Source organism: Microcebus murinus, chromosome 3 (genome assembly GCF_040939455.1).
Source record: "Microcebus murinus isolate Inina chromosome 3, M.murinus_Inina_mat1.0, whole genome shotgun sequence".
NCBI classification, from domain to species: Eukaryota; Metazoa; Chordata; class Mammalia; order Primates; family Cheirogaleidae; genus Microcebus; species Microcebus murinus.
Genome location: NC_134106.1, coordinates 15,834,167 through 15,851,314, shown reverse-complemented (window position 1 = coordinate 15,851,314; position 17,148 = coordinate 15,834,167). Strand labels below are relative to the sequence as shown.

General features: G+C 35.3%; 1 protein-coding gene and 1 long non-coding RNA gene across 14 annotated transcripts in view; both read left to right on the top strand.

Moving 5' to 3' along the window:
* Positions 1–17,148, top strand: part of PUM2 (pumilio RNA binding family member 2) — a 97,204-nt gene that overhangs the window by 62,874 nt on the left and 17,182 nt on the right. For 8 of the 13 annotated variants that reach the window (XM_076000569.1, XM_076000568.1, XM_076000574.1 and 5 more), the window contains one exon: positions 857–1,093. The exons of the other annotated variants lie outside the window; for them this stretch is intronic. In XM_076000569.1, the coding sequence (XP_075856684.1) occupies positions 857–1,093 (237 nt within the window). The remainder of the gene's footprint in view (positions 1–856; positions 1,094–17,148) is intronic. 13 annotated transcript variants of the gene reach the window in all.
* LOC142870015 (uncharacterized) lies at positions 5,688–13,802 on the top strand. The gene is made up of 2 exons (XR_012918534.1): positions 5,688–10,988; positions 12,555–13,802. It is a non-coding gene; the product is annotated as an uncharacterized LOC142870015 (long non-coding RNA).

Genomic DNA, 17,148 nt, shown 5'->3' with positions numbered 1-17,148 from the left:
AGGAATTGGATATAAAGTGCAATAAGGCTTGTGAGATAAGTGAAATTGTATCTTTTCTAAGGTAAAAAAACCTTGTCAGTCTTCACTTGAGTAAGAGACCCAGGAAGCCAGTAATAGAATCTTAGGAATGCAAGATCTTGGAGGGATAAGTGAAAGCATGCCATTAGTGTGATAACAGTAATGAGGGCTATTAATCTTCTAAAAGAAAGTGTAGTATTTTCATATATATTTTGTAATTTAGTTGTCCCAGAACAAGGGAGAATGAGTAGTGTGAAAAATACTGAGGAATTAGCTGCCATCTGTGTTTCACAACTGACTGATATTCGGGCCAATATGGATTTAAAGGGCTATGTTTTGAACACAGCTAGAAGCCACATCAAATGTGAATGGTGAAAGAAATGTATTAATAAATATTCCATTTATTAGTATAATCTTTTCTTAGCATTGAGTTGAAGTGTAAGAACCAGGTTCCAGAGACTATTAGGATACTACCAGAATTTAACCATTTGGAATTTAATCTCTAGCATGTCCTAATGCAGACAACTTGCAATTCCAGGGTTTATAAATCATACCAGGGTATTAAAGCACAGTAATCATATGTGTCAGTGGTAAATATGTGTGAAATAATGAAACATATGACTGCTCTGTTAAGTATTTGGTTACTTTATTGGGGTGCATTTATACCCTTTTATGATTAATAAGTTAGTATATATAGTTATCACAGTAATTATCTTCTCCATAATGTTTCTAAAAATAATTATTGTGATCACTTCTGTTATTGCCCAGCAAGAGTTGGGGATAGATTTTATTCAGTTAACACTGTATGTAATTAGGGTTTTTTTTATTTCTTCTTCAGTTGGCAGTTCTGCAAGTAGTAGTGCCACAAGGAGAGAGTCTCTATCTACTAGCTCTGACTTGTACAAAAGATCTAGTAGCAGCCTAGCACCCATAGGGCAACCATTTTACAATAGTCTGGGATTTTCCTCCTCTCCAAGTCCAATAGGCATGCCTCTGCCAAGCCAAACTCCAGGACATTCACTTACGCCACCGCCATCACTTTCATCACATGGATCCTCATCCAGTTTGCATTTAGGTAAAAAAAAACCCAAAACCCTTTTTATTTGTATGTATACATGTATGTGTGTTTGTGTGTGTGTTTATAATATATGTAAAATATTTAATGTTGGATAAAACATGCCAAATTGCTTTTGCTTTTAGATATTAGCCTTTTGAAAAAGTTCTACTTTCCTGAAAATTCAAAGTGAGGGTCTAATGTACAGTAAGGTAAAGACCCCCTATTGTATCTTATGTTTCTTTTATGAAGTACAATGGTGTGTTTTTTTCTTGTCTGTGCTTTTGATTTGTGTGTTTTAGAGCATCTGAAAAGTCAACTATTTATACATGATAGTGAAAAATTTCACTATCAAAAGTTTTTGCACACCATAAGAAAAACATTAGTCACACGGTTACTTACTGACCTTAAATAATTTAGTTACTACAATAGTTTTTGCTTTGACCTTTGAACACCTGGCCATTTTACCAGTTACATCAGGAAATATGAATTTAGTGTGTGAGTTAGAGAAGCTTATGGGCTTGGGCCATGTATTTCTCTTACATTTGAATATGTTAAAAGAAAAAAAATGTTTTAGGCTTGTTGTACCCTGAAGTTGGAACATTTTTGTTTATGTCTGTATATTAAAATTGTCCTCTACCCCAAATTATTAAATTGGTGGTTGCCTTTTTCCCCTCTCTGGGCAAATATTTATCATGTAGATAATAATATATTTTGCAGAGTTTTTGGACATCAGAGGTGGTGTATGAATCCCTATATTGTCAAAGAAAATATTTCATTAAAATTCTATTTTGAATTTTGGCAATTCTAGTTTCCTCAGCTGAAATGGAGGGATTCTGTTGATGACTTGTATGTGCTTGGAAAGATTTAAATCAACTTGTGGTTAAAAGTGATGTTGCTATTGTATGTGGATAAGTTAGTTGATTATGTTTGACCTCCCCCTCCTAATCATATGGGTATAGCTATTTTTTCTTAAAGCCCAGATGTACAATAAATGTCCATGTAACAAAGTTATCTGTTGCAGTGATCATTTATTGTACAATGAGCTAGATTTCTTTTTTAAAGACTCTGGTCCTTTGCCCCAAATTCTGTGCCTTTACTCTTTTGGGGATATTGAATACATACAACCGATTAATTTATTCCGATGGGGTCCTAAGATCTGCTTTGCAGCACTATATGTGCAGGCTTACTGGTGTTTAGCCTCATATTATTTCATTTATCATCTGTTCTTAGTCACAGGAGCTGCTCAGTTCCTGATTTCTGTTATTACTACTCAGACACCCCCTACTACATAAGACATGTCTTTAGAATGGACATAAAAGTTTGGAACATAACAAACCCAAGAATAGACTTATCATAATAGCTTTGTGTTTTATTGTTAAGATATTTGTCATGTCCTGTCATCTTTTCATAGGTAAGTTTCAGATTAGATTCCTGTTCTACTGTTAGCCTGTGTTGTGTTTAGAGCCTGTATGAATAGCAGTAAATGTAGTTCTGTGTAGCTTAGAAATTACATATATGTTACTTTTGAGATGTCGTCATAAGTAAACAGCAATCTAGATATATACTTCTCTACCCTTCTTTAGACCATAAAGAAACCAGCCTAATAGATGCTTAGGGAAGGAATTCTAATCAATTATCAGAAATAATCACTACTTGGGCCAGCAGTTCTGCATTATATAGTCTGATACTTTTGTACCCATAGTTAAACTTCTTAGGTTAGCTTCAGCTTGAAATCTGATATTTTATAATAATACACCTCTGGTTGGAATTAGGAATTAATCGTATTATTTTCTTTTGTGTTCTTCCAGTTTCCCAAAGCTTATAGTCCTAGTATGACTGGCAATGTTGTTAACAATGAATAGACCCATTCCAGGTTGAAAATACTTCAGATGATTCCATAAATTTGCCCTTTGCATACTATTTATGAAAATAATATCTTCTGTACTTTCCATGATTGAATCATAATACAAGGCTTTCATGCTCTCTGATCTATATTCTTGAAGTGGATTTCTTTATGAATCAAGTCTCAAGGCTGCTGATAAATAAAATACCTTTGGAAATGGAATTTGCATCTTTTAGGAATAATTTTACTCAGCTCATATATTAAGAACGTAAAATCAAAAGATAGAGATAAGTTGTTTGTCTCATTTGAATTGGTTGGAATTAATTCCAGGTTATTTTCTTGTGAGATTTTAAAGACAGGAACATTTATAATCATAACTATCTATAAGCCCTGATCTGCGTTCTCAAAGTATTCAGTGAAACACACTAACTTTTTTTTTTTTTTTTTGAGACAGGGTCTCACTTTGTTGCCCAGGCTAGAGTGAGTGCCGTGGCGTCAGCCTAGCTCACAGCAACCTCAAATTCCTGGGCTCAAGCAATCCTTCTGCCTCAGCCTCCCAAGTAGCTGGGACTACAGGCATGCTCCACCATGCCCGGCTAATTTTTTCTATATATAATAGTTGACCAATTAATTTCTTTTTTTATTTATAGTAGAGATGGGGTCTCACTCTTGCTTAGGCTGGTTTCGAACTCTTGACCTCGAGCCACACTAACTTTTTTTAAACCAGCGCTTCCTTTCCTTATGCTATTTAAGATTCACAGAAAAATCCAAATAGCATAACATTTTGTCTTGACTTTCTAAAAAATATGTTTCATTTTTTAAATAGTAGGAATTTACTCAACACATATATTTTTAGCAGGATGACCAGTAGTCATTTTTATTTTTATTTTTTGAGACAAAGTCTCACTGTGTTGCCCAGGCTAGAGTGCTGTGGCATGAGCCTAGCTCACAGCAACCTCAAACTCCTGAGCCCAAGCAATCCTTCTGCCTCAGCCTCCCGAGTAGCTGGGACTTTAGGCGTGTATCACCATGCCCAGCTAATTTTTTGTATATATTTTTAGTTGGCCAATTAATTTCTTTCTATTTTTTGTTAGAGACAGGGTCTTACTCTTGCTCATGCTGGTTTCGAACAACTGACCTTGAGTGATCCACCCGCCTTAGCCTCCCAGAGTGCTAGGATTACAGGCATGAGCCACCACACCCGGCCTGCAGTTTTTATTAATAATCATTGTCTCTGATAGAAGGCAGCATTTCATTTTGATATATTTCATTCTTTGTGGAGAACATTGCCTTATTCCAGTATTATCTCACCTTTCTACCAGTAACTACCTAACAGCTAGTTCCTTCCTTGTTTCCTTTCTTTTTCTTATTCTAATAAACTTATGTGTTGGTGGTTTCTGATTTAATCTCCAGTCTTTATGCTCATAGTAATTTTTTTATGTGGAATTTCTTAGGTATAAAGCAGCATTCTGCATTTTTGTTATTTGACTTAGGTTTTGATAAACTAATGGCTAATAAACTTTTTCCCTTGTACCTGTTTGTTTTTGAACTAGCTTAATTTTTTCTTAAGAAAAGGATACTAAAAAGTGTAATGTGAACTTTGAATTTGGTGAAATTAATTGAAAGGTGGCTGTCAATCCTGGCAATTCATTAATGTCATGTGTTGAGTAAGTAAATGAGTGTGCTTTGGTTTGCTGTAGATTAGAAAATTTCGTAACTTGTCTTTTTTCCCAATCACAGAAAATTTTATATTACAAACAACCAGGATAAATACTAATTTAAAGGATCATTCTGTTAAAATTGCTGGCTTTGGCAGATTTGGTTAGCTACATCATGTAGAATGAAATATTTTAAGAATTAAAATAAGGATACATACCATTTTTCTAAGTTTCATATATATGGACAGTAATGGAAGTTGATAACAATATAAATTATTCTGAAGCTTTCATTCAAAATACTGCTATCCTTTAAGTAGTAAAGTTCCTTATAACTAAATAGCATTTGATGATTTTCTAAAGCACCTTCATATTCATTGTTTCATTTCATTCTGATTATTGACATAGACTAGCTGAATATCTTCATTAAAGATGAGGAAATTAAAGATCAGATGAGCCTAAGAGACTTGCCCAAGTCAATAAATGATAGAATTGAGGTTAGCACACAGTTCTCATTGCTGATACTATCCTTGCTTTTTTCCATTATGCTGTTCTATGAGGAGCTGAACAGTGTTTCAAAGTACATAAGTATATTCTAATCAGCCTCTCAGAAACTAACATTTAATCAGCCTCTCAGAAACTAACATTTGCCTCACTGTTGTGTAAGTCATGCTTTTTGTTGTTGTTAAGATGTGCATAAGATCACCAGATTTCTAAATCCCTTTATTTAGTTATTCTTCAACTTTATATAAAACTCTTGTCTACGTAATCCTAGCACTCTGGGAGGCCGAGGCGGGCGGATTGCTCAAGGTCAGGAGTTCAAAACCAGCCTGAGCGAGACCCCGTCTCTACCATAAAAATAGAAAGAAATTAATTGGCCAACTAATATATATAATATAAAAATCAGCCGGGCATGGTGGCTCGTGCCTGTAGTCCCAGCTACTCGGGAGGCTGAGGCAGCAGGATCGCTTGAGCCCAGGAGTTTGAGGTTGCTGTGAGCTAGGCTGACGCCACGGCACTCACTCTAGCCTAGGCAAGAAAGCGAGACTCTGTCTCAAAAAAAAAAAAAAAAAAAAAAAAAAAAAAAAAAAAAAAAAAAAAAAAAAAAAAAAAACTCTTGTCTAAGCACTTAACTCCCTGAAATAAGAATATTTGGTAATCTAAGGTATACGATTTAGGGACTGATTATAGAGCAGCATATTCAGTGCTCAGTAGAATACTATTTATAGCTCATGATAATGTAAACTAAAGCACAGCTATAGCCCTTTGATATGTCTGAAAGTAATTTATTTGCTGATGAGTAGGAAAGATGTTGTGAAGAAATTCTGTTATTGTATGGAGGAATTTGTGATGTTTGGTTCTCTGTATAAAATTTATTGGTTTTAGTTGGGCTAGCTTTGGGTCACAGTTATTTTTGCCCTTGTATTTTTATTAATTACATTTTAATAACATTATCCGTACTTTGTGGTTCTGATGTCTGAGAATGTTTCCATCAGTTTATCTCAAATTTAGTTAAGATAATCACAGATATAAGATTGGAAAATACTTTATTTGATCCAGTGTTTTGATCAGAATCACTTTGGGCATTTGTTTAAAATATGTAGTGCTAGAATTTCAAACAACAGTTTGGAAATGTGTGGGAACAGTTTTTGCTTGTTTCAATAATTGTGGGGATTCCGTTGACATTAAATTCCAAGCAGGGAGATGTTACAGTTTACATAGTTGGCATACACACAAATAGATCATTCCAGTGAAATTTCTAGTAGCTCCTACATAGATATACTGCATGGAAAGAAATAATTCATAATTCCCATACAGCTTTACTTCCGTGTTAAACTTGCTTTTTTTGGGGGGGAGACATAGTCTCACTCTGTTGCCCATGCTTAGAGTGCTATGGCATCAGCCTAGCTCATAGCAACCTCAAACTCCTGGGTTCAAGTGATCCTCTTGCCTCGGCTTCCTGAGTAGCTGGGACTACAGGCATGTGGTGCCACTATGCCCAGCTAATTTTTTCTATATATTTTTATTATTATTCAGCTCATTTCTTTTTTCTCTCTCTTTCTCTCTCTCTCTTTTTTTTTTAAATAGAGACAGGGTCTCGCTCTGGCTCCTGTTGGTCCACACGTGATTTTTAACTCATAATTCCAGGATTTCTTATATGTCCCCCATCATCTGCCCAATGCATTTTTTTCCTTCTACCTTCCTTTCATTGACCTGAACTCTGCTTGCTATTACATATTTTAAATTTTTGAAAACAAACTTATGGGATGAGAGGCAAAAAATAGAAAAGTCTGATCTCTTTTTGTATGTGTTTCAGAATGCTTTTTCCCAATTGATGTGTAGTTTGCTGACATTACTTTTATATATTTACTGTCTTTTTATTGTTTTCCTTTTGCTTCATTAACCCTACCTTTCCTTCACATTTACATTTCGGCTTCTCACTCAACTTTTTCCTCTCTGTTTTCTTTTTATTGAGCTAGCAAGTAAGTCTTTATATTCCTTAATTACTTTGTGTTTAAATCTAGCCCTCAAAGCAGTTTCACACAATACGGAAAAATTGAACCTTTAAATTTACCATTTATATCTATTATTAGGGATATTACCTTTTGTAACATATCCAGGTACATGATCATGTGACTTTTTTACTTTATATATGATTCTATTTTGAAATGTGATACCTCAGTATGGGTTCATGTTAAAAATTCATCTTTGACTTTATGAAAATAATTTGTAGTTATTAAGAACTGATAGAGATTGTTTTTTAAATTTTTTGTGGGGAGGGGGCGTAGAGGGATGGGCAGTCTCTCGCTCTGTCGCCCAGGCTGGAGTGCAGTGGTGTGTCAACGTAGCTTGCTGCAGCCTCCAACTCCTAGCTAGGCTCCAACAATCCTCCCAGTTCAGCCTCCAGAGTAGCTAGGACTACAGGTACACACCATTCCACCTGGCTAATTTGTCTGTTTTTAGTAGAGAAGGGGTCTCCCTCTTCCGCTGGGTGGTCTTGAGCCTCCTGGCTTCAAGCGTTCCTCCCACCTCAGCCTCTCAAAATGCTAGGATTATAAGTGTGAGCCATCATGCCCAGCCTAAAAAATTCCTTTAATCTACTAAGAATTCACCTGGAATTTACATCATTGCACTATGCTTAATAGTGTACACTAAGGATCAAAAAGTAGCTCTTAAAATACAGGCAGATATGCTTCATGAGAGATTTGCAGCGTTGGCCAAATTAGTTAAAAATGAAAGCAACATATATATCTCTTGGGATGGTATTGCAAAATTATATCATATATGTAGAGAATGTTTTCACATGAGATAGTTTCCTTGTGATGTACCTAGGAATAAATCCAATGAGAAAGGGCAAGGTCTTTTACACTGTAAACTATAAAACACAGAAATTAAAGAAAACTTAAATGGAAGTCCTCCATAACCATGCTTTTGGCTGAAAGATGAAGATACCAGCTTTTTACTAGTTGATCTGTAGATTTAGTACTATCAAATTTTTTTCAGGTTTTTAAAAGAAATTAAGCTGATTTTTAAAATGTAAATGGAAAGCAGAACCAAGCATAGTCGAGACAATCTTAAAGAACAAAGTTAGGGAACTTAATACTGCTAGATACCTACATTTGTAAATGCTACAGTAACTAAAATTGTGGTATTGGCAGAAGTATAGTATAGGTCTATAGGTAAATAGACCAGTGGAACAGAATAAAGTATCTAAAAATAGACCTGCTCATTTAATTACCTAATTTGTGACTAAGGTGCCCTACCAATATGTCACAAAAGGATGGTGGTCTCAGTAAATTGGGCTGGAGCAATTAAATATGAAATGAGAAGAAATGAACTTTGTTATCTTTTTCCCACCATGCACACACATTTCATTTTTTTTTTTTTTTTTTTTGAGACAGAGTAGCTCACAGCAACCTCAAACTCCTGGGCTCAGGCGATCCTCCTGCCTCAGCCTCCCAAGTAGCTGGGACTACAGGCATGCACCACCAGGCCTGGCTAATTTTTTCTTTATATATTAGTTGGCCAGTTAATTTCTTTCTATTTATAGTAGAGACGGGGTCTCGCTCTTGCTCAGGCTGGTTTTGAACTCCTGACCTTGAGCAATCCACCCGCCTCGGCCTCCCAGAGAGCTAGGATTACAGGTGTGAGCCACCACGCCCAGCCTTACACATTTCATTCTTAAAGAAACTAAGTGACTTGTAGTTGTGAAGTTAATAAGAAGCAGAGTAAAAATTTAGAGCCCAGGTCTATCTGGCTTATTCTAAATATCATGCTGCCCCTCAAAGAATGCTTTCATTTCTAATATCTACCTGAATATATTAAAAGGATCTTGTTCCCTAAGTTTAGGGTTTATTTTTTTGTTCATGGGGGTATTAAATATAAATGTATATTTATAGTGGCTTTCTGGTTTTACACTTGCTAACAGTTGACCTTTAACCCAAATTGTTCTTTATTTCAGGGCATTCTTAAAATATTTCATTAATTTTTAAATTAAAATTGATAAGGATCTCCTTTATGTGATATTTTAAGATACTTAAATAGTATATAAATAGCAGGTTTTATTTATAGTTACTAATTGCTGTTTTATGTTTATCTTTTGCATAGTTAGCCTCCTTTTTAGAATTTTTATGTGTGATCAGAATTTTGACTTATTAATTCATTCAACCATTATTAAATATCTATATGCCAGACTCTGGTTAACTGGGAAAAAAAAATCACCGTTTTAATCCACTATCATCAAAATTGTAGTTTTGTGGTAAATACAGACTAAAATAACAGTTATAATATGATTGTAATACTATTGCCTTACTTTGCTTATTTAATAATTCTCTTATAAAATCATACTGACTCTTTCCATTGGAATTATCATTTTCATAGGTTTTTTTGTACTAGTACTACAGACTGGATTATATTAGTTGCGTCTTAGTTTATTTTCCCCACTAGATAAGTAACAAAGCCCAGACCTTTCTCTATAACTTTAAGAATATTCAGATTTCAATAAATGTTTCAGTAGTTGAAGTTGAGTGGTTTTATTTCTTTTTTATTATTATTATTTTAAGAGACAGGGTCTTGCTGTGTTGTTCAGGCTGGAATGCAGTGACTATTCACAGGCTTGATCATAGTGTACTGCAGCCTCAATTCCTAGCCGGCAATTCTCCTGCCTCAGCTTTCCAAGTAGCTGGGACTATAGGTGGTTGCCACTGTGCCCAGCTTGGTTTTTTTGTGTTTTGTTGATAACTTTATTCTTAAGGACACTGGCTACCTTCCTTTCTTAAAAAAAAAAAAAAAAGAAAAGTTTTGTATCCCACGTATATTTCTACATTAAAAAACATTATTTGGCCTTTCCCAGTCAGTGTATTCTCTGTTCAATTGTGTTAGGATCATACTCTTGAGAATATTGCACTAAAATGAAGTTTTTTGACAGTTGTGGAGTTTTTGTTTTTACGTGTGTGTGAAGTTTTTTGTTTTTCTGTAAGTACGTCTTTCACAGAACCTACCCAGTTCTGCCTTCTTCACTCATATCATGAGAGAAAATAAATGTTCCCATAATGTTTGTCTAGGATCAGAATTCTCTCCAATATCTATAATTTTTAAGCAAACCTTAAGATTACATAAGTCCTTCTTAATTTATAATCATGATTTAAGAGAAAATAAAAATCCCAGCTCTTAAATTTTTCATCACTCCACTCAGGAAAGGCGCAAATGGCCATGAAATCTCTGCAGGAATATTTAAAAGGAAATACAGATATAGCTTGATGGTTTATTAACTATTACAAATGTGTTAACCAAAGTAAAGAATTCAGGTCAAATCTGAAAGGGTGATTCGAGATACTTGGGGAAAAGGTCACCCTATTACTGATTTTTTTTTTTCAGAGGGAGAAGAGTAAATTTTTTGTTTTTCTTGTTTGTTTTTTAAAAGACAGAGTCACCCATGCTGGTATACAGTGGCATGAGGGGAGTAAGTTTTCAAAAGTGTTCTCATATTAATTAATTGCAGGGGGGGTGGTTTTCACTCTAGATATAAAATGGAGGTAAGTTTTGAAACTGCACAAAACTACCCCCTTTTGATGGAGTAATAGAAATTGGCAAGGTGGGTTGTTGATAGGAATGATGTGATACTAGCCTGAAGGCTATATAGTTCATATGTAAAACTTAGCCCATTTAAATGCTCTTCAATGGATGAGGGAATAAAGGTTTATTAAATATCTTCTGTGGTGATAGTTTCCCCTTACTTTTTTTTTTAATTTAAGCAGTAGACACTAAAAGCTAAGATTTTAAAATTGCTTTTAGAAAAGGATCAGGAGCAGTAGAAATGGATACAGTAGATTTTTATTTTCTGTTTTAGAACATTTGGAGTATAGTTTGCATCTAATGTTTGCTTACGTATTGTCATAAAGTTTACAGATTTAAGGTAGGTAACACACTTGACATGTCCATATTAGCCCATTAAAATGATGTGGAAGATGATTATACTTTTAACTAGGATTACTTAGGGTTTTAAAGTTACTGTAGCCTTAATCTTTCCCCCAGTAAATTTTTTGTGTCATTATATGGCAACTATATAGTTGTTAATGATAATTAGAAAAATTTTATACAGTTCATGCCCCTAGTGACTTTAGTCATTTTCTAGATTTAAGAATGGCATATGGCTGGCACGTTGGCTCACACCTGTAATCCTAGTACTCTGGGAGGCCAAGGCAGGAGGATCGCTCAAGGTCATGAGTTCAAAACCAGCCTGAGCAAGAGACCTCGTCTCTACTATAAATAGAAAGAAATTAATTGGCCAACTAAAAATATACAGAAAAATTAGCCGGGCATGGTGGCACATGCCTGTAGTCCCAGCTACTCAGGAGGCTGAGGCAGAAGGATTGCTTGAGCCCAGAAGTTTGAGGTTGCTGTGAGCTAAGCTGACACCCACAGCACTTTAGCCTGCCCGGGCAACAGAGTAACACTCTGTCTCAAAAAAAAAAAGGAATGGCATTAAATGTTCTCCAGGAAGTATAGCTGAATATAACTATAAACTTTCAAGTGAATTTATACTTACATAATGGTAAAAAAAAAAAAATTCAGTCTAATTATTAGCTATACTTCCTTGAATAAGTTACTTAGGTTCTCTAAGCCTGTTGTCTCACAAGTGAAATGGTGGGGATATGTTTGTTTCATAGATAATTAAGAGGATAGCATTCTCATATAGCAATGTTACAATAATGTATCCTAAAATAATATTGCAAGCACTTGCAAGTTTAGAGAAACAAAAATTTTTACTTTAAATGCAATTGTTTATGTGCAAAAACTTTTAAATTCTGAGAAAAATGAAAAAAAACCCACACATTTGAGTCATTTACATATTAATCTGGAAAGAAATATTGTCTTACTGGATGATATTTCTGTGTTTTATTATCTTTATTTCAACATTCACTGTTTGTGTGCACGTACTTTATTATTTAAACATGTAACAGTAAGTATTTCAGCTAGTGTATAATTAACTTTCATTAATTTAAAAAAAAGGACATTTGTATTAGCATCCTAGGCCTGCTGTAACAAATTATTACAACCAGACGGCTTCAAACAGCAAAAATTTGTTCTACTCACAGTTCTGAAGCTGTAAGTCTGAAATCAAGGTGTTGACAGGGCCAGCTGAAGGCCCTTGAAAGAACTAGAGGACTTTTTTTTTTTTTTTTTGAGACAGAGTCTCACTTTGTTGTCAAGGCTAGAGTGATTGCTGTGGCGTCAGCCTAGCTCATAGCAACCTCAAACTCCTGGGCTCAGGCAGTCCTACTGCCTCAGCCTCCCAAGTAGCTGGGACTACAGGCATGTGCCACCATGCCTGGCTAATTTTTTCTGTATATATTAGTTGGCCAATTAATTTCTTTGTATTTATAGTAGAGACGGGGTCTCGCTCTTGCTGAGGCTGGTTTCGAACTCCTGACCTCGAGCAGTCCGCCCACCTCGGTCTCTCAGAGTGCTAGGATTACAGGTGTGAGCCACCATGCCCGGCCTTCTAGAGGACAATTTTTCCTTGCCTCTTTCTACTGGTGGTTGCTGGCAATCCTTGGCGTTCTGTAGACGCATTGCTCCAGTGTTTGCCTCCATTGTCACATGGCATTCTCCCTATGTGTCTCTGTATCCAATTTTTCCTCCTCTTATAAGGACATTAGTCACTGGATTAGAACCCACCCATATCAAGTATGAATCCATTTTAACTTGTTTACATCTGCAAAGATGGTCTTTGCCAATAACTTCACATTCACAGATACAGACAATTAGAACTTGAACATATTTTTGGTCTTGTACACAGTTCTACCCTGTATTGTCTAGCCTCTTGTTTCCCAACTGTAGGCCCAGTCTTAGGCAGTTGGATAATGGGTAGAACCTGGAACAACTTTGAAGCACATAATAGAACAAATTACCACGACTGATTGGCTTACGTCATTTTTAAAAATGACCTTTTGGAAGACACAGCTCAATACAGTACAGCATTTCGTGCAAAACTTGCCTATTGCAGTGTCCGATACAGAGTGTTCAATAAATGGTAGCTGCCTTTTTAAAAGTTACCATGTACAGGAGGATAGCAAGGCCATGTTAATGTGTAGCTGGTAGGCTGAGTTAGGCTCAGGGATAGTTGCCTTTTTCTTTTTAAACAAGGTAATAAATTACTACATGCCATAGACCCTCAAGGTGTAGCACATAGTAACAACTATGAGTATTTAGGAATATGTAATGAAGATTCATGTACATATTGAGAAGCACTGCTCTAAAGTCTTCCCCCCACTGTTCAACTTTAGGTTTTCACAGTAAAGCTAAAGTAACATTTAGATAGATTTAGCAATAAGTCAGATTATCCAAGGATGTTATAGTCTCTGAGTATCTGAATCCTTTTTTTGGAAATTAATCTGAGAGAAAATACTGAACTAAATTTATTAATGGATCTCTTTATGGGATAGAAGAAGTAACTAAAGTTAATGCTATAAAATAGACTGTTGTCTTTTTTAGACGTCTTTGTTAGACTTTTTCCAGCTACTCATTCTGTGTCTTTGAGTCTTTGCCTACTGCAACTAACTGGTGATCTTCCATTATCATCTCATTTATTTCAAGAACCTTGCCTTCTGAAACAGGCTCTTATCTAGTAGCCTATATGTAGTTGTATCCTTTTCTGGACCCCAAATCTACTTTTCATTTTTATTTGAAATCAGTAATTGAAAAACCTGTTGTAAAGTGAAGCCTTAAATTATCTTGATTCTAATTCATTAGTCCCCAAACAGTGCTATCAAGAATAGCCTTCGAGTAGATTGTTTTATAAATAAATATTATCCACAAAGGGTAACTCAGTATGTTTTTAGTAAGGCTCAGGAATTTATTTTTGAATATATACACATATCTGATAGATTGAGTAGCTGTCATTCCAAATCCCAGGGTGGAAAATAATCAAAAGCAAAGGCTAATCAGATTTCTTTATTTTTGGTTGTTTGAGTTGTTATATTGTTTTTCTTCCCTGTGTTTTTCCCAATACAGTCTGCCCTCCAGATCTACAGGTTCTGCATCTGCAGATAGTCTTGGGATGCAGGACCTTCTGATAAGAAGGGCCGACTGCAGGACTTGAGCATCTACAGATTTTGCTATCTGAGCAAGTCCTAGAACCAGTCACCCGCAGATATCGAGATATGACTATTTTTTATCTTTTTGATTTCTGATATTTAATAGGGGAGGTTTCTAAACAACAAACTTCTTAAAGAAATTAATATAAACTTGTAAAATCTTATAACAACTTAATAAAGGCAAATGCCTTATTATTTTACTAGAAATGAGTGAATGTGAAAGATACTTTTGTAAATAGCTTATAAGGGCAACACACTATTGTGTGATTAAACTCTGGCCTAAAATTCCTGGCTGATGGTGATGTGATGGTCCACATCACTTTTAGACCATAGCAACCATATCTGTGAAATTACAGTATCGGTCTACATTTCCTATACATATTCCTATTCAAATAGTGATTAAGAAGTAGTGAATGGTAGTGGGTACTGAATGATGAAGTGAAAGGATCTATTATCCATTTAATACATTTTGTGCAGAACATAATCTACTTTTAGACTACCAACAGCAGAAGTATAAATATGGATGACCTGTTTGTTTTTAACTAATTTTGGAATAATTTTAGACTTATGGGATAATTATTACAAAGTTAGTTTTAAAAAATCCAAAATACCTGTCACCCAGATTCTCCAAGTGTTATCATTTACTACATTTGCCTTATCTTTCTCTTTTTCTCCTCCCCCCTCCCCCAACAAAAGGTATATTTTCACTGATACTTTTGAAAGGAAGTTGCAGGCATGATGTCCGTGTTGTCAGTTTTCTCACTGATGTCTTTTTATAAGAAAGGAAAGGAGGGGTGTTGATTGATTGATTTGGGGCCCACTTGAGAACACATTACGTTAATTTGTTACAGCTCTATTTTTTTTTTTTTTTTTTTTGAGACAGAGTCTCACTTTGTTGTCCAGGCTAGAGTGAGTGCCGTGGCGTCAGCCTAGCTCACAGCAACCTCAAACTCCTGGGCTCAAGCGATCCTCCTGCCTCAGCCTCCCGAGTAGCTGGGACTACAGGCATGCGCCACCATGCCCGGCTAATTTTTTTATATATATATCAGTTGGCCAATTAATTTCTTTCTATTTATAGTAGAGACGGGGTCTCGCTCTTGCTCAGGCTGGTTTTGAACTCCTGACCTTGAGCAATCCGCCCGCCTCGGCCTCCCAAGAGCTAGGATTACAGGCGTGAGCCACAGCGCCCAGCCAACAGCTCTATTTTTAATATTGAACTCTTTCTCTGTATTTTATGACCTCGGCGGTTTTGAAGAGTATAGGCCCATTTTGTGTATGTTACTCAGTCTCCAGACAGGTTTTGGATAACCTGCTTTCAGTGTTTAGACAACCAAATTTTAAATGTTTAATCTATATTATAAATTAGGTTTTAGTTTGCTTATTTAATTTGTAAGGAAAGGTATCCTGCCCTGGATAGAATTAATTTTTCAGTTTTATAAATAAGACCAATTAGCCTCCTAGAATTGAAAGTCTTAAGATTTTTAAAACTCTAGGCAGTTTATTAGCATTATTAGATTGTCATACAGAAGTACACTAAAGTGTTGGGAGCTGATAGAATAGAATCAAAGAATATCTAGATATGGGAGAAATTCCTGCTAGACATTAGTAGGATACTTGGAAGGTACCAAATCAAACTGGCTTAGTCATATCCTAGGGTAAGTATGCATATTGAATTTGGTGTTGAAAATCTTTAGCACATTAAGGATAAGATTAGGCCTTATGTTTGAAGTGATAAGCAGTGGCATAGAAATAGTAATGAATAAAGGAGAGAAGATGAGCACTTAGGGTACTATTAGGAAATTTGTGTGAGAAATAGATTTGAAGTAATGACTTGAAAAGTAGGCTGAAGGTTTTAGAGGATGTACTCTAGCAGGATGCTGTAGGTTTTTATCATAAAGTGGTATCACCAAATGGCTTTTGAAAGGAAAAATATAATTGATATGTAATAAAAACAGATTCGAATGATAAACAAAACACCCTTACCCTACAAAAAGGACATGGATGCTAGAGAAAACCCTGTGTTAATGTGTAGGATGTGATACTACCCAATTATAGTAGTATTTGTAAAAGTCATCTGATATATTGTTAAAGAATCTAATGGGCTAGTGATCATTTATTGTTATGAACAATTCTTCAAACTATATAAACAAATAATAGGAAGTTGAAGAATTGGCAGTAGTGAGACAGTATTGAAACACTGAGCTCTTTGACATATTGAATGTCATACATGGGTGCTGAGATAGTTACATAGAACTGGAACAAACAAGAATTTGTTTTTGGTAATTTTGGTGTATAAGATGGTTGTTAAATTACACGATCTTTCAGAACTAAACCATAGGCAGTTGATGCTGTGTAAAATGTGCCCTCTAGTTGTCATTTAGTAAATATTTATCATGCACCCACTTACTGTCTGCTAGATGTTATTCTAGACACTGGATGTCTAGTGTGTTATTGAACGTAATATTATGACACTTATATTGGAGGAGGAGTTGGGGATTCAAATAAATAAATGTATGATATGCTGTATAATATGTTGTATAATGAAGAAAAACAAAGCTAGGGCAGTTGAGACAGAAAATAAGAGGAATGCTCTAACCCAGTTCACCCTCCAGGATTATAACTTTTACTGCTCCCTATCCTTATAATTCTTTTTGGCCTTTAATGCCTCTGTATAGCTTTGCACTGACAGTGTGTCCTTGGGATCATCCATACCCTGTGGCCTGGATTGTATAATAACACTGTTCCACATAGAGTTAATGGTATAAAGCTAGTTGGTTTTGTTTTTCTGAACTACTAAATCTGCAGTTTGCAATTGTGTTTACATTTTTCTTTTTTAAAAGGACACTGCCAAGTAGTTTTAAACTGTTATTTGTAATAAAAACAATATCCTCCTTGTGTTCCCTTTTTCTTTTGGTTTACCCTTTAATTTTCTTGTTTATAATTGAATATAGAGAGGCTTTTTATTCATTTGTCTTA